The sequence below is a fragment of the Trachurus trachurus genome (genome assembly GCF_905171665.1).
Source record: "Trachurus trachurus genome assembly, chromosome: 4".
Lineage (NCBI taxonomy): Eukaryota > Metazoa > Chordata > Actinopteri > Carangiformes > Carangidae > Trachurus > Trachurus trachurus.
In genome coordinates, this window is record NC_139898.1 from 23,440,512 (window position 1) to 23,467,994 (window position 27,483).

Consider the following 27,483-nt stretch of genomic DNA (forward strand, 5'->3'; position numbering starts at 1 on the left):
TACTGTCAGTGATGAATAGCTTCTCAAAGCTGATGTGTCCCTCATGGTGTAGGCCCTGTACTGTACAAGCTATCATCACTGATTCAACCACAAAAAGAAAAAAAAAAAAACATAGCTCCTTTTACACGAGCCGACTTCTCCACTCTGTGCTTTCTTTTAACATGTACAGATCTGAAGTTGACCTGAACGCACAGAGGTTCGCAGATGAGCTGTTACTTCTGCTCTCCATTCAGTTTCAATCAAGTCCATTCAGATTTGTAGGATTTGCGTTGGATGGGTGGTAATGAACCCCTGAGAGGGCTACGATGATGAGAGCGTGGAGCTAGCACTGGCATGAAATATGGAGCAAGGTGATCTGGGCTGTTCATTATGTTGAGGGGGCCGCGCAGGAGAAGGCGTACCGACGAGAGCAATCGTGAGAACGACTCCAAGAACGGGTGGGAGAACGTGTGAACATGTGCATCTGCAATATTACACTGAGGGCTTTAGCGGTAGAGCTCGGTGCATGAGTGTTGGAAGGTGGCTGGAAAATGACAGATATATGGAGGAAAAGAAGAGAGAAAGAAAGGTGTATACATTTGTTATGATGATCCTCATTGTTTGTGTGCATGTGTGTGTGTGTGTGTTTGTTTCACAGGTGGTCAGCCTTACCAGCAATAGTCCAGAAGATGCGGGGGCAGCACAGGGATGAAGATGTGCTGCCAGTACATGGGAAAGAGCAAAGCAGCTGCACCGTGGACACATGCAGTTAACTAGAGAAAAAGAACCAGACAAGACGACAAAGTCAGCACACAACTTTCCACGACAAACAAAAACACCCTTCGGTGCTTCTGTACTTGATTGATTTCACTCCTAAGAACTCTGGAAAACTGAGGAAAGAATAAAATAAATTTGCATCAAATATAGTGTTATTCCTTCTTCTTTTGCGTCTATTGCATTTCTACAACGTATTTAATAAGACCTTTACACTGCCAAGATCTATAGAGAAGAACAGCTCTTCTTCCATCCAAACAATATCCGGTTTAATATCCAGCTTTTAAAAAAAAACTAAACAAAAAAACAAGTTCACATGTCTGATCAAGCTGGTTGATGTTGTGATGCCTTTTACTGATGCACTGATGTACTTTGATTCCATTGAGTTATCACTGACAAGCATGTTGCGAGCCTTTAACCCTGCTCACTGACGAACAGCCCTCAGAAAACACACGGTACACTGACGTGCCTGGTGCTGCTGTGATGGTGATGAACACACGACCTGCGAGCTATTGTTGGGGAGGAAAGAGAAGAACTGAGACTGAGAGCTGGAGATCAACCAGCCGACAGGAGCCCGTCTTTAACCTCGTGACAGAAACACAGCGGAGGAGAGGAAGATCGATGAAGAGGTGAAGAGAAAAGTATAGAAAAGACTGACAACTCCTTTTACACACAGAGAGAACATGGAACCAGTGTTTCCTCTACATATATGGATTCAGTTGTGGTGTGTCATCGCTGCAATAGCATCACCACTATTGCATATGCCGATCTGAATTGAAAAATTATCTAAAGTGGCGATTCTTGCCCCGTTTGAGCCCAAATACCATCGTGTTCATAATTAACTGCTTTTCCATTCAACGTCAAAGTAAGAATTGTGCTGCGACCTGCACAAAAGCAACAAAGGCAGCCCAAAACAGTGCTGACAGTAACCATAAAAATCAAAATTACCCCAACTACTATGACTAGGAAATTAAAGAGAAAATATGGAATAATTAACCTCTTTTTTTTTTAACAAATAATGAGAAGCAATCACATGAAGATGACGTTCCCTTTCAAAGAAGCTCTCTACATTGTCAAACCCAGCATTACACATAAAATTAAAGTCATTGTCTCACAGTGTCTTAAAGCAAAGCATCCCCCTCTTGACATCCCATCTCATGAAAACCCAGCTATAGTAATGACCTGCAACACACACACGCGCACACACACACAGACAAGGCAGGAGAAAGAGGCTTTAGCTCATCCCCCAGATTAAAATAACATGATTAAATATGGAAAGAGAACAGAGGTCTGAGGGGCTCCTGCGGGACTTCATTAGGGCAAATTGCCAAAGAATGAAACATGAGTTAGCCAAGAGAGACTGCGGGCTAGGCCAATACCGCCGGGACCCCGGAGCAGCAGCCGCTGTTATACTGCTGCAGCTTCACAGTCAATGTGTGAAGCGGACACACACTATCACACACACAAGCGCAACTACCAGGAGACCCCCTGCTCGCTGACACACACAGTGTCACAATTGACCGGCCAAAAGTGGGCGAGTTTGGCGGCTGAAAACCACTGCCAGAGAAAAAGAAAAAGCGAGAGCCCCACCCCCTTCGCAATCCACCCAAACATCAAGCCTGGACATCTGAAAGGCTCACGACAAAAAAAGTCTAAGAGCATGTGTGTGTGTGCATTTGTGTGTGCGTGTGTGTTTGTATGTGTCCATGTGCCTCCCTCCCTGCATGTTTAACTGCATCCATTTTTCATATCGGCCAGAAAAAAAAAGCAAAGATCTTTTCTTTTTCTTTTTTTTTTTATTGTCTCAGTGCAATCTCTCATACACCCAGTCCCACAATAGTTAGGACTTAATCAACATTTAATTGGTGTCTTGCTCTGTGTATCTGCATATGCATATTTACACTGCCTGCCGTCTTCAAATAAAACACAACAATGCCACGCTCCTGTCAGGATTAATTCCCTGGCAAACAGTTTGTTTTTATTGTTAATTCTGAAAATAAATCAATGCTATGAATATTAATGTGTGAAAGTGAAGCACTTGGTGGAAGAGCTACTATCAAAACCAACACACCCTTCTCTCCCCTTTTCCAAAGCAGTGACGGTAACAGGCCATTAAATTGTGATGAAGAGAGGTCAGAAAAGCGGCTCTGGGTATACATACACACATACGTACACACATCACACACACACACACACACACATCACACACACACACACACACACACACACACACAGTGGAGAGCCAACAGGCGAGTGTATTCCTCCTCTGGGAGTGTGAGACAAGCCCCAGCCATTCGCTGGTACCAGGAGGTAATGGCACAGAACACCTCGCTAACCAACTCCAATTATCTCCACCAGGCCTCAAGGTGAGTCCCCCAACTGGCATGATTTACTCTCAGGTTGAAAGGGAAAACAGGAGTCTCTCTGTTTCTCTTCTTCTCAGGCTGGGTGGCTGGCTTCAGGGAGTTGGCCGAGAGGGAGGAGGAGGGGGGGGCATACTGAAACTAAGATAATGATTTATAAAGCAAATCTAGATTTCTGTTTTCTTTTATTTCCTATCTCCAAAGCGATGGAAGTGGCAGTGTGCCTGAGATAAGGTAACTTGGAGGGAACTGCAGAGGAATAGTTCACATATTTGCTTCTCTAATTCAGCTTAATACAAATCCCTGTGTCCTTGTTAAGGCTTTAGAACGAATGAGGCAAAAAGTAAAAAGGAAGATAAATTGGAAAAAAGAGAAATTGTACTCCTCTTTTTTTTCTTCATTTAGAGGGGGGCTTCACATGAGAGTGGGTCATGAGAGGCTAAGGCTGATAAAATATTTGCCAGGCTGATAAATAATAGATGAGTGGAGCCAAATGGCTTACACGCTCCACAAAAGACCTGGGTGCTTAATATTCCATTCAATGGAGAATCACAGATACAGTCCCCAAGAACAAATACAGGATTAGGTGCTGGGTCCAGTCCTCGGGGACCAGGGCTCTGCCTGGTAATGAGGGGCTGCCTGCCTCTCACACTGGGCGTGTGTGCGTGGGTGTGTGTGTGTGTGTGTGTGCGTGTGTGTGTTGCCCCTTCCTCTGAGAGAAGCTAACCGATTATACAGCGACAGCCTGCTTCAAAAAACAGTCAAGGTCTTTGGTTCTGCCCTGAGAGCTTTCTTAGCGCGCCGTATCTGAGACAGAAAGTGTCCATATACTAACACTGGTTTTCCCAGATCCATTCAACGCCACTAAAGGAAGAAGAGACGGAGAGAGAAAGATGGAGAGGCTTCAAGAGATGAAGAGGAGGAGGTCAAAGTGGGAGAAGAAGGAAGAAGAAGAAAAAGAAGTAAAGAGAAAATAAAATCTGCATTTCAAGTAGGTAGAAATAAACCTCAGCTCAGAGGTCACACACCAGGTTTGTCAATAACGTGGTCTGAGTGTGAGTCAGAGGTTGTGTTTCAATTACAGACAACACACCAACAGTACACAGTGTGTGCTGCATATTCAATGTCTGTTGCTTATTGCTCTTGCAGTTAGTATACATATTGTATATAAACTGTTGGATGTCAGTCAAAGACACATTAAAACGCTTCTCCAAAGATTTCAGACTTAGTTTCTTCTCCTCTGTTTTCTCCTGTGTTCACTAAACTCTTTTTCCCACCATTTACAATTTAGTTTAATATTTTCCAGCTGTGAGCAGCTACTCGGTTTCCTTTGTGCATTGCATTGTGGGATAATAATGGCCTCCGACAGCACACTGTTTTCAGTTTGCACACTTGTTTGAAAGAGTACTCAACTGTATCAGATGTATAAGATGAATATTAAGCAGGAATACAGCTAATTTGATTTTTGTACAAGTAATTTGACCAAATTATGACAGAAAGTTAAAACAGTCCTAATTATACAGTATGTGGGCAGCCACCAAACTGATCTCCATATTCAGATGAGCTTGTCCTTCTACGTTTCTGAATGACAGCACGGCCTTACAGTACAACAATGACGTTTTCTTAAAGCACCAGACCTGCCACAGACCTCGGATCTTCTCAACATTGCGACTATTAAGAGCTCTGCAGACTCTGTCAGCGAGCAGTGTGTTTCCACCCACTGACTCTTTCCTCTTTACCTGAGCAACTGGACATGTTGAAGTGAAACACAAGACAGAAAAGAGCAACAGCTACTGTTGGGGCCTTCACACACCACTTTCACTTATTATTTTACATACGTTTTACATAAAGAGAAAGAGAGAGAGAGAATATAACCTGCATTTATTCCCTCTGCCGGCAGTTTCTTCTCAGATGTAGAAACTTTTTTACATGTGTTATCTGACAAGTGAGAGCGGAGTGCGAGACAAATAGCCGCTGCTGTAGGCAACAGAATTCGATTTGACAGGAGGAATGGTATCAGCAGAGTTGTTCTTGACCTCCTCACACCAGACTCAAACACTCATTTCCCCTCCACAAGCCTTTCCTCCCAACTCCGTCCCTTGCACACTCTCCAAATTCTCATTCACCGGTATCGTTTTCATCCCAATCCTTCATTTCTTATTCTGTTCTCTCTTCGCCTCCCCTCTCTCCTCCTGCCGTCCTTCTGCCCGTTGCCACCGCTCCCTCATTCCTCCTGTTTGTTTATCGCCGTGTTAGCCTTTCCCTCTCCCTCCCCTGCGCCGAATAAGTCGCCAATTACCTGCGCTCTGCTTTTCCCTCTGTTGACAAACACCGATGTCAGGCCCGGCGCAATGCAGGTGTGCCACAAACAAGTAGGTGGAGAGACGGGGCACAGAGGACAACCCGGGGTAACAGCTAACGCCAGGCCTCCCACGCATGCACACAGAGTCGCCGACTCTTTTTACAGAAAGACATAACGGCATAAGGCACCAACACCTGTGAGCGCACGAGACACGCACAAACAGATGCATGCAAAACAAAAAAAAACAAAAAAAGACACACCAACACCCACAACATGCGCATGTGCACAGACACGGCCACGGTGGCACAACACAAACGTTAAGTCAGACACATGGCATGGGGCTGAGATGAGTCTATTGAGGGGGGGAAGGAGGGGAGGAAGAGGAGGAGGAGGAGAGAGAGAGGGGGGGGGGTGTCCCGATGTTCTGTGGATGCCCAACAACAGAGAGACACATTAAGACACCCAGGAAGAAGGAGGTAAAGGCAGAGAGAGAGGGAGAAAGAGAAAGAGAGGTGCAGAGTGCAGAGTGACTGAGAGACAGATGGACAGAAAAATAATATGTCAGCGAGCAGGAATAACTAAGACAGAGAGAAATAGAGAGAAGAAGTCGGGGGAAAGAGAGGCAGAGGAACAACAGAGGAAAAGGCAGGAAACAGAGAGACAGCTGGCACTCTAGGGCACGGTGGATGGATAGCTCCTTGTTAGCATAGGCCTGACAGGCTGATGAGAGCGCTGCTGTCAGCTGGTGCCGGGGCCGAGCTGTGTGAGTTTGGGCAGGGCAGAGGCTGGGCTCGAGAGCTGGGGGGCCTCGGCAGATGAAAGACATGGAGGGCGGTGGGGCGATTGGTGGTGGTGGGGGTGGGGATGGGGGGGCCTCCCAACTGACTAGTTAGAGGAAGGGCCGATGCAGCCCTATTATACGGCCCTGTGACAAGGCTGCACGCTCGGCTGGCTCCCGCCCCCTGCGCCACCGCCGACCGACCGACCGACCGGCCCTTCTTTTAAAACAGTGGTACCATTCACCTCTGGTCACGAAACAGCAATAAGTCAACTGACGCATTGTTGTAAGATCATGATTTATTCCTTTGCTGTTGGCTGCTCGCGAGACGCGCCGGCCATGTACCGACAGACTGACACAGTGGGTTCACCGGGGGCTTTAACACAGGCAGCACCTAGAGCAGGCAGAATAAATGCAGTATATCTATGTGTATGTGTGTTACAGTATGTGTGTGTGTTTCACTGTCTCTCTCTTTCTCTCTCTGCTCTTTCCTTTCTCTGTTTCTCTCTGCTTGGCTGAGAGGCTGGACAGGCGGAGGTGGTGAAAAGCAGCTGGATGGTACTAACGATGTTACTAACAATACCTTTTCTCATACATCCTCTATCTGTGGCAGGCAAACTATAGAAATATTACCTGTCTATCCAGCGACTGCTAACACTCACTTTAGCAAACATTATGACAAACCCTGACATTAATTATATATTTCGCGTTCCTTTATGATATTTGATCACAAGACAGTGGTGTGGATAATGAGCTGCTCTCTTTTCAGTTAAGCACATATACATAGCCGGCTTCAAGAATCATGGCAGCCATTTCCACTTGAACTAAGAGGTCACTCGAATCCAACAGCGAAAAATAACGCATCACAGGAGCAGTAATAACACCAGGCCCGCTAGTAATCCCAGTGGAGATGTGAAAATACCTTTGTACTACAGTGCCTGACATATATCGCTACCAAACCAAAACACCTCTCCCCGAGGAAGATGGATGGATAGACAGATGAGTGGATGAAGGATTGCAGAGGATAAAAGGCTTACAGAGGTAAAGGTCTGACGTGGAAGCTCTTAAAATATCCTGTCGGCATATATTTGTTAAAAAAACAAGGCAAGATTTGTCTCCGAGCCGCAGAAAACTGTAAATCACAGACAAAATCACCTCCGCCCCCCTCTTCCCTTTCTAAAAAGAAAAACACCTTCACCCTTGAGTCTGATAATTTACATCGTGTAACCCTCGTGTCACAGCACAGTGTGCTGCCTCTATCCCGAGTGGAGGTGCTGCTGGTCTGAAAAGCTGAGGGGAGACAGGTGAAACTCTCTGAGGGCTGGGTAATTTTTTTTTACAGCTCATGCTGATTATAGCTCCTATGGGATACCTTGGTACAATCCCCCCCCACCACCACCACCACCACCACCACCGCCCCTCCAGAACCCATCACCACCACGGGCCCCTCCGGCTGCTCAGTGTTGTGCAGCCTTGTAGATACAGAGGCAGGACGGGCTTCACTACAGATACAGATAGGGCTTGGATGACATCACTTCCCTCTTCCATCTCATCTGTCATAAACATTTGGCTGTGCCTCATCAGTCTCAAAGATAACAGGGGAGGAGGAGGGGGGGGAGGAATGAGGAACAGAGGGAGGAAGAGGGGAGAGAGACAGAGCGATTTCCTCCCTCATGCAGACAGAAGTGACTTTAAATTATGTGAACGAGCTAAGACACGTAATAACGGATAATTTAAGGCTTTGTGGCCATTAATATGTTGCGGTTACAAGACAAACAGTCAAATATAATCCAGGCTTCAGTGTGGATTTCACAGCTTGTCAGAGCTCGGCGAAGACAGCGCGGCTGTCTTGACTGCAGGATGCCAGCGTGGGGAGAGGAGGAGGAGGAGGAGGAGGAGGAGGGGTGGGGTTGTGGTGCTGGTGGCGACAGATCAGTTCAACTCTCTTCTGTACAAGTAGCATCGCCATGTCAGATAAATATTCTCATCGTGCTACTTAGGGTTTTGATATCCTGCTGGAATATTGATGAAGAGTATCGTGTTCAATCTAGGAAACAGTCCCAACATTTGAGCTATAGACTTTTTTTGGCAGAGCACTTCGATCTCTGGATTTGACATGAAGCCAAAAGATCGCAACTGTGACTCTCTTGACTGTAAATTAGCAACATTTTCTCATATTATGACTTATAACTTTTCTCTTTGGGTAGCGTGCAGCTAATCCACAGCATCGAACATGGCAAACGGAGAACACAAAGCATACTGTAACATTTCATGACTGAAAGCTTCATCTAAACTTGAATGAAAAGTGTGAGGAAACTTACACCAACAATGTTTTGACATTAGTCATCCTTCAAGTCGTTGGGATGTTTTAACTGTTTTCTAACCCATTTTCCCTCTTGTGTGTGACAGGGCAGAACTGATAGGTGACTGCGGCGGAGAGAATGGACTCACAGTGCTAAGCTTGCTTGAGGTAATGATGATGCGCCGTTCGTGCAGCATACTGGCGTAGAGCTGGAGCATGTTGTTGACGTCCACAGCCACAAAGTACTCTGTCAGGTTCCTCTGGAGATAGACAGGAACAGAAGGATATTGCAGGTACATAATAAACTGTCTTTGCTTGCAGTAAAGTGTCAGTGCTACAGACGGTGAGAGTGCCACAGTGTGCCATAACGAGAGACAAGCAGTGCTGGCTGGGAAAAGGACTTGGACTTCTCCCTCGGCACATATTGCTGCACGGTAAAAAAAAAAAAAAGTAAGTGGACAAGAAGTTCATATTTAAATGACATTTATCATCTTTCATCCACATGTTATAGTCATGTTTAGAAAACTGACACCGTATCAATCATTGCTGCTTAGAACTGCCAGGCTTGGTTACTGTTTTCCTCTGGTGTCACTCGCCGTAAAGCGTAAAAAGATGACACGAGCTACGGAGACTTGGGAAGGCTCGGGATGATACGAGCTACGATTTAAATACTCAACAAAGAACATGTGTTCAGTTTGAATCCTCAAAATACCCATGGTGATCACTGAACTTCGACATTAAAAGTACAAGCACCACAGGAGATCAAACTGAAACAAGGGGATGATGCAATAATTTCAAAAGGTGACAAGTGTATCTGATTAAAAACGATTAGAGGCAGAGATTTCTAGAGGAGAGGGATCTCTCTTTGTCTCTTTCTGTCTCTCTTCTTTTTCTTTTTCCATGAATACTTACACTCTCAGGGATAGTTGGCAGTCCATTGATATCCGGGGCGATGAAGTAGGAGTGCTGCGAAAACACAAACATGCGGGAGAAAGAAGAGGGAAGGTCACAAGTGAAGCATACCACTCACACAGAAGAGAATAAGGCGAAGAGGGGGGGGAAAGGCCGTTCACTTTGTTCTATGATTTATGGCTCATCTTCAGCTCTGTCTATATGAATTGCTGAGCTGGTGTCTGAACTGTGGCAATGCTTTTATCAGGCCTACAGAACAGAGAAAGCTCAATAGCAGCTCAGCTCCCAATAGACACAGACTGGGGTGATGTCTCCGGTGGAAAACTGGAGTCTTTATTTAAGCATTAAAAAGGCTTGTGGAGCACCAAGACACAGACAAAAGTATACGTGCACTAACTGTGCACGTGTGCATCCACACAGACACACACTCAGGCATGCACACACAGGTTGTTTAGAGGATCACAGGGCTGCCTGTCTCACTTTGGGAGAGCAGGGCAGGTTCAGTGTTCAGATCAAAGGGGCCTGAGAGAGGTGCTGTTTGGAGACAGGTAGACAAACCACCAACTGAAACACACCATCGTGTCTCCGTCTCTCTCTCTCACACACACACACACACACACACACACACACACACACACACACACACACACACACACACACACACACATACATAAACACACACTCTCGCTCCTGTATCCTTAGTACACCTGTGTTTTTCTGGGCCTTCACTCGACCATCTGTTGCAGGTCTTCTCTTGGATCCACTGTAGTGTGTGTAGAGTAAATTCTCTCACACTGCAAACACAGTATTTAAAGTAAGATATTACAATTTATTCATCTGCACAGGGTCCACACTTGTGACAAATACTGACTTGTTTTGCGAACTGTTGGACTAATAATGTCAGGCTCACACCCACAGTCTGTGCTTGCTCTAATATTAGAGACTTCATTTCATTTGTGGCCCCTTCGGGAGGAAGAATTATATCTGGCACCAGAAAGGTGGTTGTAAAAAGGTGCTGTACTCATGACCTAAGAGTGAAAAGGAAACACTTTTTTTCCCCCCCAACTGTATATCTGCACTTCTGTGGCAAACTCTTCGGCCAGTATGCACTAAATAGAAAAACACAACTATTCAAAAACACATTTCAAATGCAAGCTCAATAACATTGTTCGATAGAGAACAATGTAGCAATTATATTGTACATCACAAACAACATTTGACATCACAAATTATTACAGTAAGAACATGCAGATATTGAGACCTATTGTTAACCAGCCACCCTATCAAAAGTTTCATCACCAAGAGAGAGAAAGATGTCTCTGATTATAGAGACACAAGACCACAAGAGAAGAGAGAAAGCCCCACCCATCACAGCCAGAGAGAAAATAACCAAAGCTTTAAAAAGAAAATAGATCATCTTATTGTCCTGAGAAAAGTAACAACAGTTTGTTTTCATGCAACATGATACAGATTCAAATAGTTGTATTTTATTATGTGCTATTTTGAACAGCTGGGTCTACACTTGTCATGACATTATTTGAGTGACTGATGTGTGTAAATTACTACAAAAGATGCTTCTGATCTGATCAGTGCTGTTCTGGTGCCTAACATTGATATATTAATCAGTCATCCAGCGGTGGGAACTTTTTCCAAATTGCTATAAATCCCATCGCCACCAATGAAAAGGCGAATGGTAATTAACCTTAAGTGAGCAAATGGATCACTAATTGAGATAATTAAAAAGAAATAAACATACAGCATACAGTACAAGTGCTTTGTCTGTTGTTGACTTTGGATCATTTAGTTTAATGTAAAACAACCTAAATATTTCACTTCCTAAGTGCATATATTAATTGTGAAAATTGAAAAAGAAATTAACATGAATAAACAACTATTGTATTCCCAAATGAGGGTCATTGTTGTAGTCGGATGAAGCTGAGGAGATAAACATGGAACACAAACACTAAATTGCTGGCTTTTTTTTCTCTTAATTTCCTAGCCAAAAGATATACGTTCATGAGCGTTCGATTTGTAAACTCCTACACACACCGTTCTTTATGGTACTGTAGGTGTTATCGGGCAACCATAATTTATGCATATTTTAACCAAATGTGAAAATCTATCTACAAAAAAAACCAAGCACACTATTGTTTTTTTTTTACACTTCAGTGAAGTGAAGTCCTCCTCTAAATTTAGCTGCAACATGTGCACTGAAGGAGTAGAAAAAGTCCCGAATATGCATACAACGTAAGAATGAGGTCTTTTATATCTTGTTTCTAGCAGCAAAAGGCTAAATATACATGTTTTATACGTAGTTGATGTTAAGTTAAAAAATATGAATTCTTGGCAGATTAAAAATGTCAAAACTGAACCAACCAGTTGTTTTATTTACAAGGAGCTTTTTGCCCACAAGCAAGACGGAAGCAAAACCACCAGGTTTTTCTGCCCTGGAGTAATGTGCAGCTGGAAAATGTACCTAATGCTTTTAATTTGTATATTCTGAGGATTTTTCAAGAACGGTATCTTGGGTAAAATGCTTTGCCGACGATTTTTCTTCTTAAGGTATATTGCTCAACTTGTGTTTACACTGAAGCAGAGGAGCAGAGGTAGGCTAGCTAGCATTGCAGCTATCAGAACATTTAATACACATGTATCACAACATGAAATACTACAAGACATGATACATAATGAACCTCAGGGATTAGCTGTGTGGATTTTATAGTACACAAAGACTGAATAATTGACACTCTATTGGCTTTGTTTTCTTTAATCAAATTGTGTGGACAGACAGCAAGCGTTGTTAAAAATCCTGGTTTCAAAGTCATGTTTGCTAAACTTATTCGTAAACCCACTGCAAAGAAGACCAGGAACAGGATGATTAAAGGCTAAATAAACCCAACAAATAAATTATTGTAAAAAGATCAGGGACTCTGGGAAATACATGAGAGGCTAAGAGTTCCCCCTGTAACTGCCACACAAACAGTGAGGTGCACCGTACTGTTTAAATCTCTCGACATCTCCGTCTTTCTTTTCCTTCTGTTTGCTAAATAACGTTTCCTTCCCCGTTGGTCGACAAATTCGTGGCACTGTGATTATCACAAGCCGTGCTCCTCAACCCAACCCAGGCTTTCATTGGCTGTTTGCTTGCTTATCTGCCTTTTTTCTTGTTCTTTCAATCACATGTTTATACAAAAACACTGAAAGTGGGTTAACTGGAAAGGCATCAAGGAGATTTTTTGAGCACAATTGCGTTTGCTTTAAACATAAAGAGAGAGAGGGGGGGGTGGGGGTGAAAACTTTTGATATTCAGAGAGAGAATATAGCAGAGTGGAATGGCATTAATCATTTACAAAGTTTGATTGTTTTCCAGAGGAGAAGAAACATACACCAAGGCCCAGGATAGTTTGTTTTTGTTATATTTAAAAAGATAGCGCAGCTTATTTGGCCAAATTGGAAAGCCGCGGCTCCCATGCGATTAGTACAGCAGCGGTTTCATATTTCACAGCAGCCTCCTTCCCTCCTCCCAACTCTGCTGTTCACTCATTCCCCTCCACTCACCGGCTCCTTGCTTTGCCGATCTCGCAGTACTTGCCCAGTGGCAATATACAACTGCTCATTCTTGCACAATGAGAGAGGGAGAGGGAGAGAGAGAGAGAGCAAAACAGGGTTCACACATGAAAGGGGACAATGATCCTTCTTCTTGGCTGCCATGATAAAACAAAAAACCACTCTTTTAGGGAATAATTCTGCTTCATCAATTAAATATCAAACCAGTGGCTTCTGCAGAAACGAGATGAAGCTATCACCTCTGTTCTCCGGGGCTTCTTTTCCAATGAAGCTCGGAGATTCAGATGAAAAGGTTTAGTTCGCATTCGAGAGCTGATAAAATAAATAAATAAATAAAAAATACTGACACAAAGAAAAGATTATTCACAAGGAATCTACACTGACCTTGTTAACCCTCATAGAGATCTATTGATTACCTCATATTAGTCATATTATGTTGTATATTCATCGGTGTAATTACTGTAGATGCGTATCTTTCAGAGACCTATGCCACGGAAAAGACCCAGAGTTGCTTCTTCAATTGGTAAAAAAAAAAAAAGACATAGGCTAACAATGAAACTCTTTTGATCCCATTACGGTGTTGAGTTCGTATAGATACTACTGCACAACACACTGAGAGTGCACCAGCCCCATTGAAAACCATTACATTCTACTTAAATAGGACAGGTTTATGGTAGGCAAAAGTGTTCAGGAGTGAGTGTTTTATGTACGAGCTGGAAACACACAAGGAGAGATTGTGTCAGAGTTAACGCAAACGCCGGCCGACTTTGAGGGACCTGGGATCATTAAGCCATTTCGGTGTTTGATAAGCGGGAGACATGACGAGTTGTGAAAGGAGCCTTCAAGTTTAAACATGTCCAGCTCCAGCTTATCACACAAAAACCTGTTAGCGCCACTTCTTGTTTCCAAACAGAGTGTCAGTGGTGGGCCCTCGGTGTCTCTCTGCTCCTGCCTAGTGCGGCGTCTTAACCTCTTCCTCCACTTTCTGTCTGCTCGGCTGCTCCCTCATCCATCTCCTCCATCTCAACCTCTTTCCTTTGTTGATCTCTCCCTGCTTCTGCCTGTCTGCCCTATTTCTTCTTTTTGTCTGTTTTCATGCCATCTTTGTCTCCTCCTCTCGTCTTTGTGTCAATTTTGTTTTAGTTCTCATTATCCCTCAATTTCTGTCTCCACTTTTTTTTTTTTTTACTTTACGATTACTCGTTTTGTCTTCAGTATCTTTTGCTCTACTTTTAAACTACTCCAGCCATCATCTCCTCTTCTTCTCAACAGTCTCCTTCCTGTTGCAACAACACACTCTTAGAGCGAGCAACCCACCTGGCCTTCTCTCCCTCTTTCCCTTTTCTGCTCAAAGTTGTCTTGCCTCTGATAAGGAAGAATAGAAGATCTATACCTACCACACTCAGGTTGACTGGCGTGAAGGGCTTTGGCACAGGCAGATCATGGAGAGAATTCAGCATGTCATTCAAGTCATTTTCCTGGGGGGGGGGAGAAGAAACAAAAGAGAGAGAAACATAAAAACATAGGACACATGCATTTTATTTTTCTTGTGTTGCTGATGTCACCACTTATGTGTCAATCTTAGCAACAGTGTTGGGACAGGCGCTCGCTGCAGACCAGAGGGCAATCCTGCAGCGAGGCCTGAAGGGCTCCAAAACATCCGACTGACATATGTTTAACGAGCAATGCTGAGGTTAAAAGACGGCTGAGCGTAGGGCTGCAGACGCTTATTATCCGGCGGCGTTGATTTACGGCCGAGAGCGGGCTGTCATTAATTAAGCGAGGGGGTCTACGCTCTAAAGACAGGGGGCTTTAAGAAGCCGTCGGAGAGCCGTCGCTTGACCACAGAACAGGCCCCGAGATTATTCCTCCAGCATTTATGAGCTCCACGACAAGACTGTTATTTACACTCTCAGGCCACTAGCTGGAGAACCAAGGGGGGGGGGGGGGGCACAAAACTTTGCAACTTGTATTTAAACTCAACTAAACTAAACTACTGTGAACACAGAGGCTGGGCACTGTTTGTTTGAGCTTCTGTTGCCCTCTCAGAGAACTTTGTTTTGGTCTTGGCTACGAGCTGTTGCTTGTTTGAGGAAATGTGCATGTTGTTTGTGTGTGTGTATTTGTGTGTGTGTGTGTGTGTGTGCGTGTGCGTGCTAGAGAGAGAAAAAGAAACCGAGGAGGAATGGGCGGCAATATACAGTAAAGAGAAGAAGGAGAAGGGGGGGGTGGGGAGGAGGAGGAGGGGGTGTTAGGGTGTGTGCAATCGAACAGCCTCCTGTCATGAGAGGCTCAATGCTCACACGCATGGTCAGCAACACGGCCTGGGGAAACAGTTCATTTACCCTTCGCCTTAAACCCTCATCGCTCTTCTGTCTTCCCTCGTCTGTCAACATCTCCCTCTCGCCTGGAACGGACAGCGGGGTAAATAGAAACCAAATCATGCACACTAACACTTCAGTCACCCAGGATTTCCAGCAATCTTTCTGTCTTTCTCTTCTTCACTCTTTTCCCCACACACAAACTGTCCTCTATTCTGCTTGTCTCTGTCTCTCTCTCTCTCTCTCTCTTTCTCTCTCTCTGTATATTCGATTATCCTGCTGAGTTCCTTTCAGTCACAGAAGTGCGTGTATGTTTATGCGATTGTCTTCTTTAGCAACACTCTTAGTCCTGATCATCGCTCTCTGAGGGTCTCTGAGGGAAGCAGTGACTACATGACAATTGAAAGCGGTCCCAAAGCTCTCTGCTCTCTCTCCCATTGCTCTGTCTTCCTCCCTCCTTCTTCCTCTCTCTTCAGTCTAAACATGGGAACATCACCTACACCCTCTGCGCTAGACGCTGCACATCTCCCCAGTTTGTTGCATATTTTACATTTCCCCTCCCTTTGCTAGTACAATGCAGTGAATAGTCAGGGGAAAAGACTTTTTGTGAGATGCGAGAAGCATTTGTGTGTATGTGTATGTGTACGCTTGCGTGCGTGCGTGTGTGTGTGTTTTTTTTTCTTAACGATTTGTTTTCCAGTAAATCATCAGGAATAACTTCCAGTGTCAGATCAGCGTTTGGTCTGTGAAATGTCAACATTGTTGCTGCTAACAACAGAAGCCAAGTCAAGCCCAAGACGGCGAACAAAACTTGCACACAAAAGACAACATGCAGCATGCAGAGGAGGAACAGAATGGAGGAAAATATCTCACCACAGAACCGTTTCAAAAACACAAAACTGTGTGCTTGTTTCTCAGTCAGATCATGCTGCCATGTCTAACTGTCATGAAAATGTCCTGGTAAAGCACTTAATGTACATAAAACACTTAATACGCATCAGCATCCGAATGAGATCGTTACCTGTTGTTTCGTTAGGTAGTCTGCCAGTGTATTTAGCAGCTTGTAGTAGATTTCAAACCATGGTAGATAACTGGAAGAGAGAGAGAAACAAAGTTAGATATAAAAACTCTGTACAAGCAAAACTGGCATTATCATATACAATAAAAAATAAATAGGATGTGGTGAATCGAAGCAGTAGTTTTGATGTCATGTAGTTTTCACATCATCATAGTCATAGTCAACAGATGAAAACCTCCTGCGTGACATTACCCAATCTTTGTCACAATGTCTATAAATACTTTTACTATCTGACAGACAGTGTGAACGGTTTGACTTAATGTATGTGCTGGGTATTGTTAGTGACCTAATGCTTCAAACAACACTGAAATATATATATTTATATTTATATATTGTGCTCTCTGGTGCAGCTGCTCTGAACCACAGAGTCATTGTTGCCCTGAAAGAAAGAAGAAGAAGAAGAAGAAAAAAAAGTAAATGCTATCTAGTCCTTATTTTGACATTCTTCGTAACCAGGGCGCTCTGCATGCTAGGAATTCCTGTCATGTCTGCTCTTTCGACCAATGGGAGGGGTGGATAGGAGAAAAAAAAACACAATAGATTTTAGATTCTTTAACAACAACAAAACACACACACACATACACACACACCATAGCTTTCATGTGATGCGGAGGGATGCTATGGTTTACAAGCATGCTGCTCCCAGATGCACAGGCTTAACAAAAATGCAGCCCAAGATGCCTCCTGCCCCCCCACCCCTCACCCCCCACCCCTCCTCCTGCCCCTCTCTGTGCTTCTTTTTATGCCCTTCACATATCAAGAAAAAAATAATAATCTTTGCCTTATGTAATTAATGTAAAATAAATAAATTCATTAACAAGCTCAAAAATAATTTATACTGCAGTGTTTGTGCTAAAGCTAATCACTAAGAACACCCACCATAAGCTAAAAGCATCTGCAGCATGGCTTTCTTTACTAACTTGACATATTCTTGGCCAAGTCGACTTGCTTCTTCTCGGTGGAAGATGGCCAACATTTTCTTTTGGCATAAAAGCTGTGAGGGTTCAGTTCATTTAATGTTATGTAATCAAATAATAAAAACATGGTGTCCTATCAAGGTATTGGATTTTTATTTAGTTTGGGGGGTTTAAACATGCAGGTTTGAACATTGCATGAATAATGATTCTGGATAAGGACTTCTTAGCATTGCGATGAAATAAACAGAAACTCCCATTAATGTTTCATAAACTTGCTGAGATGCAAGGGTTGAAAAATAAATTAGTGGCCAAATGAGGCAGTCAATCAAAAGTGGACTTGCTCACTGATTTTGCTGCATATTTGTTGATATCAGTAAGTGAACACATTTTTAAATACAAGTCATTAAAACTATAATTTCATTGAAATAAAAAAAAAAGCAGTTACAATCTGTATTTCCATGGTTATATAATAATACTTTTGTAATGGCAGAGTTTTGTGTGTGTGTGTGTGTGTGTGTGTGAGTGAGTTTATCAGCCACAGAAGTCCTGCACGGGCAGTTAGCAGGAGACCGAGGAGTTTCCAGGGCATGGGTCACTGGCTGCTCTGTAGACTGGAATTAACAGACAACAAGAAAACAATAAAGTGAACCTAATGCAAATTTTCATATCGCTAAATCCGCAAGGGGCCAATGACAGGCCGGGTTCCCGGAGAAGTGCAGCCAAGCGCACCAATCAGAGAGGCTGAGTGACCATTAGTCTGAAACAATCAGCCTCTTAACATGCCAATATTTTGACGTCTGCATGAAGATTTACCGCAATCAGGTCACACTCGCAGGAGAAGCTAAATCAAACATGCGTATGTTAATTCACATGCTGACCGGATATCAACCTGAAGACCTATTTCTGCCACATCAAACGCCATACAACACAAATATCTGCATATGGGGTCTCTTTTTTTTTTTTTTTTTTTTTTTTTTACATTTAACCATTACACAAAATAGCCCAGTCTGATATACACACTAAGGGGGAGAACAAAGCCTTTGTGTTATCTGACTCCTGTTCGTATTTAAAAAGCCAGGCTTCTGGGCATTAATCCTTCATTTTTCACAGTTGAAGGGGATGTAAATAGGACTCTGGCTGTCAGAGCAGCCGTCAGGCCTCACGGTTCTCACAGTCATTACACTCCTGCACCAAGGTGCTGTAAATCCTTTGTTTTAGAGGAAAATGCATGATCACTGTTGGAGGCAGCCAACCCCTGAATTATCAATATTCCTCTAACGTATTCCTACAATATGAAGTGGATTTCTATTCTTTATTCAAATGCAATTGAGTGTATATAACTTAAAGATGTATTGTTTTGCCCCCACACCCCACTCCCACCCCCCACCTCCCTCCTCTGCTCTCTCTGTTGATGCAAAGTTAAAGTTTGGAAAGCTTAGAGAGATACTCCTACTCGTCACAGTTCATTGCTCAGATCTGTTTGTGCTTCGCAAATCCTCCGATAGAGAGGAGCATCCATCACTGGAGTGCTCAGTGCGTGGGGGCCCCGCAATCTCTCCTGCCATTTTAAACACACGTCTTCTCAAAGTGCCATGTACTCAAAGAATGAACCAGTTAATCTGCGGCCCACTCACAGCCCGGCGTGCTCTCTCTCCATCCTCGACTCAGACCACCTAACAGCACAGAAATATCTAACAGAAGACAGGGCCATGGAAGTGGAACTTCTAATTATGCCGTTATGAATTGGAGAGCACACAAATACCAATGTGGCTGAAATCTTAAAAAAAAAAAAAGCATCAGCATTGTATATGTATGTATATGTATCCGTGATGTGAATCTAGAGTGAAATACAAACACAAATAATCCAGTAAATCTCCAAACACTGTGGACACACATTATGCCTTTAAACCTCAGTTTTATGAAACCTTAATACCGGAGCCCTTTTTGCCACCATAAAGAACCAATAAGGTGTTAAGCATGACATTTACTCCTGCTCCTTAGATGAGTCTTAAATTCCCTTTAATGCACAGGCACCTGTAACCGTAAGTCATCTTACACTTTGTAGACGGCTCAGTGGAAGATTTCATTACACCTTTACTTTCTCGGGTCAAGGGTTAAGTACAGGGGAGGAAGTGTCCTCCGGCAACCTAATAAGTGACCACTAACCAGGAGCTATGCAGTCCCTAAAATGCATCCTAGAGCTTCAGCCCTTTTTAATAAAACTGAGCAAATTCATATTTTTCATCTCTGAATTACATGTTCAACAGAAAATCCTTCAAAGTGTGAGAGACAACAAGAAGACAGGAGAATAACTGTGTAAAATAGAGCAAGTTATAATTCTCTGGTTGTATGTGTGTGTGTCTATGTGTATGCGCACGTGTGTGTGTGTGTGTGTGTGTGTGTGTGTGTGTGTGTGTGTGTGTGTGTGTGTGTGTGTGTGTGTGTGTGTGTGTGTCTTGGACGTTTTTCCTGGCCCTTTGACCATGGCTTTAGCAATGAGACTATAAAGGGCTGTACACATAAAACTGTCCTACTCATTAAGGCACTTCCTCCCGTAAGCAGAGGTGACAATTTTATGGTCCCAGCACTTCAACAATCACACAGACGCAAACTGTTTTAATTACCTTTATTTTATATCCATGGCCAATGATAGATAAAAAATTATATAAACTAGTGCGCCTGGGCCTTGGTGCTGTTACTTTTAACGGGACAAATTTGAACAGATAATTCTTTAGATAAACAACTAACAAATTCTGTATTTCTGGTGTCCCTCTATGGTTACGCTTTTTATTTTTTATTTTTTAGCAGAGCGAATCTGTTGTAATTTCTTTAATATAGGGGCTGCATAACTAATAGGTTGTAATGATGGCAGCTTAAATAATTACAAACAATTAGAATAAACTTTTGACCAAGAACCTTCAACACATTTAATTTACTCATTACTTGCATTTCTTCAATGAGATATCTAAAAATTCACTTATTCCTTCCCTCCACAGTGGGGATATTTAAGATAAGAAGAGGATAAAGATCAGGGTAAAAACAAATAAATAAATAAAGAAGAGAGAAGAAAGAAAATGTAACTGGGTAGCACACAAACAATTTCAAATTAAAAAAAACTTTCTATACGTTATTTTATTATAAACGAAGTAAGCCATGCAAACTACTCAGAATGCATAATGAATTTTATACATCATATGTCAAATGAATTAGCATGTCTAACTCAGCGAGAGGGACAGGGGAGCCTCTGCTAATTGGCAGCGAAGCTTCATGCATAATTATGGGCCAAGCGTCTTTGCTGTCGCACCGTGGCAGTAGCCGAATAACGAGGAGAAAAGAGAGAGAGAGGGAGGAAGAGAGAGAGACAGAGAGAGAGAGAGAGAGAGAGAGAAGGAGAGAGAGAGGGGGGGGAGAGAAAAAGAGAGAGAGAGAAAGAGAGAGAGAAAAGAAACACAAAGGCCATGGAAGCTGGCCGGGAAGGGTGGGTGGTGTGGGGAGGAGGGACACTGTTCTTCACAGCAGCTCATCAGGGCAGCGACAAACCCACGACTGTCCATCAACAGCCACACACACACACACACATTCAGACACACACACACACACACATACATACAGAGGCGAGAGCAGCACTTACAGGAGTGCTGCTTTACAGTGGGATGAAGAAAAGGCTTTGTGTTCCTTTTCCAGTTTGGTGTTTGTTAAACTGCTTAATACAGTCATTAAAAATGGATTTATTTTGTACATTTTTCCTCAGTTTGGTCCAAAGTGCATAAGCCTGTCAACTGAGATTAGCACTGGAGAGCTCCTGCTTTGTAATGGTAAGGTAATTACATCTGTAAAAACATTGTGTCAACGTACAATTACATGGGAATTAAAGGATAATAGCTTTTGTTGGAGAGTAATTACGTGAAGAAAATACAATTTTCCTGGGTTTGGTGTCCTCATTTATGTATCCTGTGATATGATAAATCCACCTATGAAATATCAAAAACTGCTAAACTTTTGGATAATTATAGGCACATCACTAACATATTTGTGTGGGCAGATGAGAATATAAATTTGTTATTCTGGCATAGAGCAGCTCAGTGTGAAGTGTGAGAATGAATGAAAATGTTGTCTAAAAAAATCTGTTTTCACTTCTAAGATCTGGTAAATTAATTTTTTTTCATCACTCTTGAGAAATAAATGCAGATATTTAAAAAACCTTGTTCTGACAGTGATTCATAGATAATTTGCAAAAAAGGGCAGGACAGACCAAGTCTTGGTTATTTGAATGAGTAAATAAAGACACTGGTGTTTGAACAAGACTTGTTTCAAATCATTCCCTTGATTCTGATTCAGGGAGTAAAATGAGAAAAAGCTTTATACTTAATAACATTTTGGACATATAAATGACTTTATTTTGGCATTTATCTAATTTATGAACATCAAATATGGTCGTCCTTGTGAAAAATATTCTGTGTATGATGACTACAGTGAAACTAAATGATTGTGAATGAGCGTGTGTGTGTGTGTGTGTGTGTGTGTGTGTGTGTGTGTGTGTGTGTGTTACCTGAGCAGACATATGCAGACCCGGCAGCCTTGAGTGAGTCGACAGAAACCAAACCTCTGTTTGCTGTCGATGTCCGTCAGCACAAAGGTGAAGTTCTGCCCCACCTGACTCTGGGAAACCCTGGGACCATGCAGACACAAGGAACACACAAAACACACACAAACACACAGTTTAACAAAAATGACCAAACCACATCAAGTCTGAACAATCAACAGAATACAGTAGGCTGATGTAAATCTAGGAAATCTTGTAAAATTTAAAATAGAATCTCTCGAAACACATTTTGCTTTAACTACATCAGAAACGAACTCTTTTTAACAGTCGAGTCTCACCATGAGCTAAATCTCTAGTCAAGGTCCAAATCTGATGTCACATATTTCCAGTATGGCTGCTGCTTGAAAAACTGTAAAACGCTTTTCTAACCTCAATGTAAATTCCAGCAAAACCCAGTGCATCCCTACTCCACTAGATGGCAGCAGCTCAGCTTCAGTAAAAGACCGTTCAGTCCTCCTCTTCCACCATCCCTCTCTCTCTTTCTCTCTCGCTCTCTCTCTCTCTCTCCCTCTCTCTCTCGCTCTCTCTCTCTGTCTTTACAATGGGAATTTTAACATGTCATTTTCCATACTGCAAACAAGAACCCGTGACTTTTCAGAGAGCCGGTGGCCTGACTGGACCTGCGTTACCGAGTGTGTGTGTTACGCATACACTTCCTTATACTCTGAATTCTTTCACACACATGCACTCGTAAACAGTGTATGACATATCAAGTGGGCTGGTCACTAATGACCTCATCATTAACATGTGTCCTCCATATTATTTATTGCATTCTTCATCTTTTTTTATTTTTTATTTTATGGATATTTTGCAGCTGTTTTGTGTTTTTTTTTTTCTTCCTAAAAACATATGCACAAAAGATATGTATGTATGTATTCTGTAAAAGTTTAAGAGCAGAAATGCGACTTCCAATCACAAACACACTCATCATTAAACTTTGACAGATATGAGACTGATGTGATATCAAAGAGGGAGGGTAATTAAAGTTCATGTGATGCACAACGCACACTTAGTATACCTTATCTCATTTCCTTTTTCAAATGTGTATGTGTTTGTGTCAGCGGAAGGAGAGCTAGCTGTACATATATTCATACTGTAAGTGTGTGTGTGTGTGTGTGTGTGTGTGTGTGTGGTGTGTGAGAGAGAAAGTGAGCCGCAGTGTGAAAAAAAAACACGGAAGCAGAGAAGGAGAGGAATCGTACCTTTCCACGTCAAAGGGAAAGCAGAACTTTGGTATCGTCTGAAGGACCTCCTGAGAAACCAGAACAGAGAGAGAAAGAGAGAGAGAGAGAGAGAGAGACACACCGTTTTAGAGAAACACACACACAATACACATCACAAGAAAAACAATAACTGTGTATTTCAATATAAAGATCTCCTGGGCTTCCACTAAGTGGGTGCTATCAACTGGCTAAACAAAATGAGGATTAATGTTAAACACTGCTGATAGCAATCTGACAAAGACTTCACATCCCAAACACTGCAGCCTAAATGCACTTAATCCAAATGAATGGGCAATATAAACCACTTCATTTGGCAGAACAGAGTGGAACGTCTCCCCTTTTTTTTTTTTTTTCCTTCAAGGATGGGGAGGGATCCTCGATCCACAGCTTGAATAATTAGCAGTTAATAAGTTCATCGATTATCTGGTGCCAAAAGGAGATGAAAAGATGAAGGGAGAGAGAGAAAGAAAGAGAAAAAGAGAGAGAGAGAAAGAGAGGGGGGTGGGGGGGGGGGGGCACACAACGCCAAGGCTATGGTGGCAGATTGTAGTGACAATGGGCTAAGCAGCTCTGAGGGGTTAAGAGGTATGAAGGGAGGAGGGGGGGGGGGGGGGGGGAGCCTTCAGGGCTTTACCTCCCAACACTTCCCTTGTGGGTTGAAGGAGGAGGAGGGGAGGGGGGGGGGGAGTGTAGGCGAGGGTCTGCATGCTCTTGAAGCGAGGTGGTGGGGGAGGAGGGGGAGCTGGGGCAGGGGGGTGGGGGGCAGGGGGGCACCTTTCCACCAGCGGCATATGGATTTAGACAGGGAGCAGGAACAGAGCGGAGCACCATATGGGTGAGCCGCTCCAGACCGGCCACAGCCACCGAGCCACTGGTCCCCGCTCTCTCTGCCTGTCTCTCTCTCTGTCTCTCTCTCTGTCTCTCTCTCTGTCTGTCTGTCTCTCTGTCGCTCTGTCGCTCCGTCTCCTCTCCTCTCTGGCTGCTAACCTGGCCCAGAATAGACGCCAGGCAGCCACCAGGTCTCTTTTTTTTTTCTTTTTTTTTGCCGTCTGTCTTTCTGCTACCTCTCTCTCTCTGTCTCTCTCTCTGTCCTGGCCAGGCTCTGCCAAACTCACAGTCTAATCCTGGGGACTGGGTGTCTCTCTGCTACAGGCTCTGGCCTCTTCCTCCCTCCCTCTCTCTCTCTCCCTCTCTCTCGGTCTCTCTCTTCCTCTTTCGTTCGCCTGCCAAGCTCGGCCACTGAGCCCAAGGTCTGTCTCTTCTTTCTGACTGGAGACGTCCGAGTTGAGAGTGATGCTGCTGCTGCTGCTGCTCCACCGTCTCTCTCCCTCCCTCCCTCCCTCTCTCCCTCTCTCCCTCCCTCCCCCAGAGACAGATCTGGACGACAGGTTGGGTGTCTGCTGCTGCCGCTGCCGACTGTTGCTAAGACCTCGCCGTGGGGAGCAGTCACTGATTCCCCGATGCCCCTCCCCTCTCAAAACTTGCTACCATTGCAACAGACAAGCAAGCAACAGCAACAATGAGCTATGACAGAGAGAGACAGGGTGGGGGGTGGGGGGTGAGGGTATATGTGTGTGTGTGTGTTTGTGCGTGAGTGTCATGTGTATTTGTGCATTTGAGTGTATGATGTATGTGAGTTGATGCCTGCTTCAAGGACTTTGTGCGTTCAATGTGAGAGGGTGGTTAAGCATGTACATTTGTATGTGTTTGTATGTGTATGTGTGTTTGTGTGTTTGTGTGTGTGTGTGTGTGTGGGTGGCTGAGTTTGACTCGGCTATATGTTTGTGTGTATGTTCCCACATACGGAGTGTATGGGGAGGGGCCGGGAGGCGAGGCTGGGTGGCTGGGTGGGTGGGTGGGAGGGAAACGGTTGTTTTTACTTATGAGGATCTGTGATAAAATTGAGAACTCAACAAAGACGGAGGGCTTGGTGGCAGAGGAGGTCTCTGTGTCTCCCGTGTGTTAATGTGTGTGTGCGTGTAGATGTGTGTGTGTGTGTAGATGTGTGTGACTGTGCCTTGGCGTGTGCGGCTGTAAAGCTGTCACACACATCAGAGCTGCCATCGCTGTATGCGTTTGCTACTATTATTAACCACTATGTACGCACACCAATATGTTCCTGAGAGCCCTCCCTGGCGCACTGCATATGGCACACAAACCCAAACAGACACACACACACGCACACATACGCGCACACACACACACACACACAGCCACTCGCTTTCCCTACAAATAAAAACATTTGACTTGCCAGATTTGAGAGTTGTCACAGCCCCGCCCACATCAGGTATCTGAATGTGAGTGACAGTCGAGGGGCTGCAGAGACTCTGATCTCGTACAGGACCAATGGGGGGTGATGTGTTTCTATGTGTGTATCATGTGTCACAGAAAAAGCAGACACGCTTATATATACATATATAAATATATATACATTCTAAGCACATACTGTATATACATATCAGCAGGGATACACGGCCTGTAGACAGTTTGAATCTACTGAGACTGAACAGCTGATCCATGTGACACAAATACTGGGGGGGAGAAATGGTAGAAAATAGTCATTAAAATTAATCAGAGCCTGAGGTGGCATCTTAAAAAGACTTATTATGTTATCCAAAAGCTTCATATGATCACTTCAAAATTACATAAAAACACATCGAAGAACTTGCCCATGTGAAAAAAGTCAAATTCCTAAGAATTCGATCTCATATTTGCATCGCGATTACAAAAACTCGTCTTTTACGAACGTGGGATGGAGCCCTGTCACTTAGAAACTGAAACTAATTTTAGCAGGCAGTAAATGTGTCAAAAGGTCATTTCAGCTATTTTAGGAAAAAACTAAATGTTCTTACTAAGTGCTATCTCACCCTGCAGATAGCTTCAGTTTTAGAGACTATCATTCCTGCCTCAGTCCTAACAACACAACACAAAAAAGTCAAACAGAATTAAATCTAGTACAGAAGTGAAAAATGGTGTTTTATTAGTAGCATGTCCTTCTGGGATCTCCATTACTCCGGCTAATCCGCAGACTTCACTGTCAAAAGTTTTCATTGGGTCAATTTCTCTGGCAGAAAGTGGTTCCATATACAAACCAGACCACAGAGACTAATATCTCAAAATATATATTTAAAAAAAAAAATAGATACCTCAAAATCTGGGCAAATAAAAACCAAATCTATCCGCATGACTATATACCACTTGAGGTAAGTGAGCCTATGTGTTTTCTTTTTTTTTTGGTAATTTGAATGAATCAACCCTTTATACTGAGCTCCATAGTGTTACTGTTCCAACACCTCTTTCCGTTCAAACTAAATAATATAGACCTTGTGTGTGGTGTGCATGTGTGTGTGTGTGTGTGTGTGTGTGTGTGTGTGTGTGTGTGTGTGTGTGTGTGTGTGTGTGTGTGTGTGTGTGTGTGTGTGTGTGTGTGTGTGTGTGTGTGTGTGTGTGTGTGTGGTGTGCGTGATATGAAACTCACAATCTTTCTTTCCCTCAGTTGTCAGTGTGTTTTCTATTCCCCCACATAATACCTGTGTTACTGCTAACTGTTTCTGCCTCCCTCTCTCTCTCCCCATGACTGGGCCCTATACCGTGGGGATATCTAAACAGGAATGGCACAATGGGGGTGTTCTTCCCCAGTTTCTTACAGTACTGTAAGGACCCCACTACCTCCACCACACACGCACACACACATACACACACATACACACACATACACACACATACACACACATACACACACACACACACACGTACTCCCCCTGCTTGCCATTTTCCCAAGACAAAAGAAAAAGAGGCAGCTAATATATTTGCAGCTTTGTGAGGAGGGATGGGGGGGATGGAGGGGAGGCGAGGAAGGAATCTGCTGCTAGGTTGGGCTTGGCAGACACTGGTGTATGTGTGAGTGTACTGTATGTGTGTGTGTGTGTGTGTGCTGTTTATCGTGAGTGGAGACAGGGGTATCACTCAGTGAGACAGAATGCTCCTGGTTCCCCCAGCGGACGATCCTGCTATCAGTGCACCACAACACTACAACAGCACACAGCAGCTCTGTGCAGCTTTGCACCATGCCCCAGCAGAATAGCATGATACGGCAGGGGAGAGCAACAAACTTCGCAGCAGCAGCAGCACAGGGGGCGACACTCTTGGTTTTCTACTCTTAAAAAAAAAGAAATAGGGCCTAAACTTCACTTTTATTCCCGGTTCTTTTTAGAAGTAATTGTATCAGGTTAAGCTATATATGGCTGAGGCGTATACTGTACGGCAGGCACTGGGGGGATCTGACACGTGATGGATCATACTGTGTGGGCTCAGCTTGACTGTTTCTAACACACATACACACGCACCTCCCCTCTTGGCCGTTC

The 27,483-nt window shown here is 43.6% G+C and overlaps 1 protein-coding gene across 3 annotated transcripts in view; it reads right to left on the reverse strand.

Annotated features, from left to right (window-relative positions):
• The window catches only part of dennd1b (DENN/MADD domain containing 1B), a 103,310-nt gene that overhangs the window by 39,821 nt on the left and 36,006 nt on the right, over positions 1–27,483 (reverse strand). The window contains exons 4-11 of one of the 3 annotated variants that reach the window (XM_083969462.1): positions 23,099–23,148; positions 21,843–21,962; positions 16,320–16,389; positions 14,375–14,455; positions 12,969–13,028; positions 9,411–9,464; positions 8,648–8,758; positions 652–752 (exon numbers count right to left, since the gene is read on the reverse strand). In XM_083969462.1, coding sequence (XP_083825588.1) covers positions 652–752; positions 8,648–8,758; positions 9,411–9,464; positions 12,969–13,028; positions 14,375–14,455; positions 16,320–16,389; positions 21,843–21,962; positions 23,099–23,148 — 647 coding nt within the window. Of the gene's footprint in view, positions 1–651; positions 753–8,647; positions 8,759–9,410; positions 9,465–12,968; positions 13,029–13,216; positions 13,290–14,374; positions 14,456–16,319; positions 16,390–21,842; positions 21,963–23,098; positions 23,149–27,483 lie in introns of those variants that run through there. The other 2 variants (XM_083969463.1, XM_083969464.1) reach the window with 2 other exon arrangements.